This window comes from Vitis riparia, chromosome 5 (assembly GCF_004353265.1).
Source record: "Vitis riparia cultivar Riparia Gloire de Montpellier isolate 1030 chromosome 5, EGFV_Vit.rip_1.0, whole genome shotgun sequence".
Lineage (NCBI taxonomy): Eukaryota > Viridiplantae > Streptophyta > Magnoliopsida > Vitales > Vitaceae > Vitis > Vitis riparia.
Window position 1 is genome coordinate 3,656,504 of NC_048435.1, and position 5,571 is coordinate 3,662,074.

General features: G+C 38.1%; 2 protein-coding genes across 2 annotated transcripts; one reads left to right on the plus strand and one right to left on the minus strand.

Annotated features, from left to right (window-relative positions):
- The first annotated feature begins 1,380 nt into the window (after positions 1-1,380).
- On the plus strand, positions 1,381-2,215 carry LOC117913872 (protein DMP2-like). The gene has a single exon (XM_034828967.1). It carries the CDS (start codon positions 1,441-1,443, stop codon positions 2,017-2,019), a length of 579 nt encoding a protein of 192 aa, XP_034684858.1. The 5' UTR covers positions 1,381-1,440; the 3' UTR covers positions 2,020-2,215.
- Positions 2,216-2,360: 145 nt separating this feature from the next.
- LOC117913871 lies at positions 2,361-5,284 on the minus strand. Its single transcript, XM_034828966.1, has 4 exons — positions 3,921-5,284; positions 3,086-3,293; positions 2,847-2,976; positions 2,361-2,754 (listed from the first exon to the last, which is right to left on the minus strand). Exons 1-4 carry the CDS (start codon positions 4,835-4,837, stop codon positions 2,498-2,500), a joined length of 1,512 nt encoding a protein of 503 aa, XP_034684857.1. The 5' UTR covers positions 4,838-5,284; the 3' UTR covers positions 2,361-2,497.
- Positions 5,285-5,571: the final 287 nt, after the last annotated feature.

Sequence of the window (5,571 nt, forward strand, 5' to 3'; positions counted from 1 at the left end):
CTAACAAGCATTGATTCAAGTAGCAAGAACCACATGTTGGGGGAAAGGATTGTTAAGCATACAACAATATTGGTCTATTGAAAAAATAATGATTGAAGAAATGACCATGAGATAGGTGCGTAAAGTCTTATGGGATAGCCAAGCCTCACTATAATGGTTAGGTCCTATTACAAACCTTGATATGAGTAAGGACTTAAGGATAAGTGTGTTGCAAGATGAGCATATTCCACTATGAGCCTCCAAATGGTTGAACCTCAAGTTAGGTTTGAATAAGAATAATGCCAAACCATATAAAGATGATTAACTTAATATCATAAACTAAGTCCTTATTCATGACAACATGAAAGTATTCCTTAACTTGAGATGCCCATCTGACAAGATTTGGATATGACTGATCGCTTTAAGATGCAGGTACTGAAACTTCTCATGCCCATTTCGCATGACATACCCATAAGTTACGCCATTCAAAGCAGGAATGGTGTTGGCTGCCAAGCCCATTTCCAAATTGAAATGACAAAAGGTTTTAGGAGTAGAGACTTGAAACAAACAACTACGTAGCTTGCACTCAACCAAAACTGATTCACAAATCTGCTTCACCCAATGGAAACATTGTCTTCTTATTCTAAAATAGAAAAATTTTCTTTTTCTGACTTGGAAACTGATGAAGGTGTGGTGGGCTAATCTTTTACATTGCTATTATACAAATCCTAGACGTTTAAACCTACCAAAAAATAAAAATAAAAATTGTCACGCCTCATTTTACTACTTTCAATACACATGTTTGACATGGTTTTTATATCTATATGTATCTCTAAGCATCACATCATTGAAATGTCAATCATATGGCATCAAATTGCCTCTAGCTATAGCCAATACTTACAGCAATCCATCAAAGATGAAGTGATTTTGTGAGTTTAAGATAACCCTAATGTCAACCACAAATATAGCATGCTTTACAGCTAATTTTTATCATATCCCTTGAATGGAAATTAATACTTTTTGCAGTTTGAAAGCCCCCGCTTTTTTTTTCTTTTGAAGTCATGTCTTATTTCATCAGTTATCTTGTCTGAATAAAAAAAGAAGTCAAGATTTTTAACCTTTTTTTTTTTTTAATTTATGAACTCCAGATGACATTTTTGTATCAATTTCTAGTTTGATTCCAAACAATGCAACCTAAGAATAGAGAATCAGAGTAGAAGCAATTGATCAATTGTTGTTAAAATCCTCTGTGTGGACCTGCTGACCGGAGAGATCAATGCTTGGATTAGAAATGAGGTGCCACCTTCTGAAGAGTGAAGCAAAAACCAGTACCATTTTACGTGCAAGCAACCCTCTCTTCCTTTTTCTCCCATTCTCTCTATAAATACCCTCAAGTTTGTTAGAGGACCTACCTCGCAAAACATTCATTTCCTAGAAAAATACATACCAACAAGCCCCCCAATGGGTGGAACAAGCAAATCTTCAGAGTCTGGGAAAAGCACCCAGCCATCCATTACAGACAGAACATTCACAGGAGTAGGCAACCTCATCAAGCTCCTTCCTACTGGGACTGTGTTCTTGTTCCAGTTCCTCAACCCTGTGCTGACCAACAATGGTCATTGCCACACCATTAACAAGTACTTAACAGGGATTCTCCTAGGAGTTTGTGGCTTCTCTTGTTGTTTCTCTTCTTTCACTGACAGTTACTTTGGCAGTGATGGAATGACTCACTATGGGGTGGCAACAAAGAATGGTCTTTGGCCATCTTCTGCTTCTGAGTCAGTGAACTTATCAGCATATAAGCTGAGGGTGGGGGACTTTGTTCATGCTTTCCTCTCATTGACTGTGTTTGCTGTGGTGGCCCTTTTGGACTCTAACACAGTGGACTGCTTCTATCCATCTTTTGAATCAACTGAGAAGCTTTTGCTTATGGTCTTACCTCCTGTTATTGGTGCTATTTCAAGTACAGTGTTCATGGTGTTCCCTAACAAGCGCCATGGGATCGGCTATCCTGCAAGTCAGACTCCACATGAGTCCTAGTTCATTGGAATCTATTATGGTTGTATTCTTCTTCCTCCTTCCTCCTTAATAGTTATATGTATGTCCATTCAAAAAGAAGAGGGAAAGACTCGTGCTATTTCCCTTAGAATATGTAATAAGTTTGTTCTGGCCAGGCCCTTCAACTAAGCTTTCCAAGAAGGGGTAATGAATGACACTATCATTTTCCATTTTCATATATTTTTAAAGATAGTAGTGGTTTAGGGTAGAATAAAATCAAATAAAACAAAAACAAAAAACAAGAAATAAAAGTTAATATTTCATCTCATGTAGAAATGTAGAGCAAAATGAATTCAAATCATGTTGAAAGGAAATAGTGATAGTGATCCGTATAAATATGTATAATGATAGTGATTCGTATAAAAATGTGTGTTTGCCATGAGACTTCAAGCAAACATACACCAACAATCAATAAAAAAGATAGATGTAAAATTAAATTGAGAAAAAGATGTTCAAGTATTTATATATGCCATATGCCTCTTGAGGAACAAGGGTTTCTCATCTTCACAATCTTTTGTTTTGGTTTCCGGAGTCGCCTGATGAAGTTCTCTTCAGCGTTCTCATCAACTTTTACAATATCGACCTTAACTACGTGATGATCAGAAGTACCTTTGGATGAGATGACAGAGTATGACCTGGGAACAAACTTGTATGGTGAGTCCTGTGAAGCCAGAATGTAATCCACCCGCGTCCCATACTTGCATGTCCCTTGAACATCTGCCCAGAAAAATTTACATTCAATCCAACATCTAGAAGCAAATTAGCTTGCAGTAATAAGTCAAAATGAGTAAAGAGATGAAATCCTCTACTTTGGCCTTTGGCAATAATGACAACAGGCTCACATTCCCCTGCAAAGTTCTTTGCATCAACATACTCTTTTCCCTTCAGAAACTCCATTACATCAACCTTTGGTGTAGGCTTTCCTATCTCCTCATAGTACTGCACCATAGATATGATCCAAATTAAGAGAGACAAATTTTCTTATATAGCACTGTTTTTTGTTATGGATGTCTAGAAAATAATCAGGGAAAGTTCTAGTGATGTTTACCTTGATGATATCCATCCATCTCTCTCTTGAGTAATCTGATCCATTAAGTGAGTTGAGACCTCCAGCCAAAATGTGGGGGCAATCACTTGATTGGATTATTGCATTTGTTTGCTTCATCCTCCAGTTCTCATCCAGATGGTCAAGTTGGGTGCAATGGAAGTTTACTTCCCCTGCCCATGGCACATCAATGGTAGCCTTTAAGACATTCCTGTATTTCACATATACACATACACATAACACTGTTAGCGAAGTTACAGAACACACTCCTATGCAGTTGCAATCCCTTCACCTTCACAAAGACTTGGATTCTTCTTTCAAGATGCATCTTTAATTAATGAAAATCTACTATTCCTCAAATGATAAGACACAGATCTTTTCTCACTAACTCTGCTGAGTAGACAATGGAGAATCCTCTCTTATGAAAACTCAATGATTGTTCTCTAATTGAAGATAATTAGGAGTTCCATTCCCTAGTTGAGGAGGGGAAACAACAACTTCTAATGTTTTTGTATTTTCCTATATTTCATCCTTGTTGGATTAGTTCAGACATAGTACCATGAATTGATCAGAAGAATCAACTAGGAAATCAACTGCCAAAGAGTAAAATGTTGGCCAATGACTTCAGTTTTGCATAGGTGAGACGGCATCCACTGTAAATATCCATAAAGTTGCAATACACTAGGCAAACGAAATAAGCTACAGGCTAAATTGTGGTGATATACTAAGGTTTTGGGAGTTACAACACTAGGAAACCACATATGATAGGCAACAGAAACAAAATGCAAATTGGACTTCCAAACCGGATATTATCAATATGAAAGAAAAGAATAAGCACCTGAAATCTTCACCATCAATGATTTTTTGAGCTTTCCACCTCTTAATTGGCCATTTAGACAGTATAGCATTCCCAAACTCTGGAGCCCAGCTCTCAGCAAACACATATTTCATACCTAGAGCACCAGCTAGATCAGAAAGAGGTTTCATGCCTTTTTCTTCCTCAGCCTTGACATCTTGCAGAGCCAAGATATCAGCATTAACCTCTTTAAGTACTTCAAGAATGCTTCTCCTGCTGCTCAATCCCTCACCAATAGGATAGTCACTCATACTAGAGGGATAGCACACAGGGGACCTCATTGGAACTTTGTACCTATAATTTCTACCATTACTTGACGACCCCTCTTTTTCACTTTCCCAAAAACTAAGCAATTTGCTATTTGCTAATGATATCTCATTGTCAGGGAGATTAATTGAAACCTTCAGTCTTGATCTTGTGAGCTTCTGCTGGGAGAGATGATCAGGAGTATTTGGGGTGGAATGCAAAGGAGATTGCTTTAGTATACTCTTTGGACGATAATTTTCAGATTTTGCCCAAGTATCAATCTTCATATGACTCTTGAACCTCAAATAATCCTCCTCTTCCTGACAAAACACAACTGACTTCTCAGGCTTTGGAACAGCTGGTGCAAGGCAGAACATGGCAGCATTAAATGTGGCAATTCGTATTGGCTTTCCAGAGATGGAACGACCCAGTTGACTGTTGAGATGAATAGCAGATTTACTGGAGCCGGGCACCCCTTTAGGCTGGCGTTTCATTAACTTTCCAAACCTCCTGATGACAACTTTGGGCTTTGGACGCCTCCACATCAGCCACCGTAACCTTGCACAGATGCGTTGCAGTTTCCTATGGAGAATACTTAACATGTAAGCCAATCTGTTGGTGAGAGAATCTTCTTCACTATTGAGTGATTGCATAAAATAGTTACTCTCCCTCACTGTTACGGTATATGATGAAGAAGGAAGATGGGTTCATAGGGATGGAGATGAGAGTCAACTGGGAACTACAAGGAGAGAGGGTGGAGTGTCAATTGAGAATACAAGATGGGAGATGATTGGAAAAATAGCACTAAGAGAAAAGAAGCAGCAAAGACAAACAAACATCCCAACTGCTCCAAGATGAAGGTGGTGGTTGACAAGGAAGCAATAATGTGGAGCTCTTTTTCCAAGACACAAAAACCATACTAGTGCCTGTGCATGAAACAAAACTTCTAGCTTACACCCAATTGGAAAAAGCTAAAAGAAGACAACGAACATTTCTATGAGCCTCCAACCCAATAGTTTTCTTGAGTGACGTCCATACACCATTTTGTAGAATTACAGATGTAAGTTTTCCCTGGTAAGTCCATAAAAGCCAACAAGGAAAGGTGTATGGATGAAGGTAGTTTTCTCTATTATTCAGATGTTCTACTTGTAAACGCATTGGATTTTTAAGTAGATATGTATTAGTTAGTTTTGGTGGTCCCTCAGATCAGAACAAAGAGATAGCTTTTCCTTTACTTTCCCTTGGATGCTTGATCAGCTAAGCATAAGCAAAAGTCAAAAAAGTAGAGGAAGATAGGAAGAAACTCTAAATAATAATTATGGTGAGGCAACAATGAGACAAGAATACACAATAATACATTGAAGAATAAGACAAACCGATTTTGCGA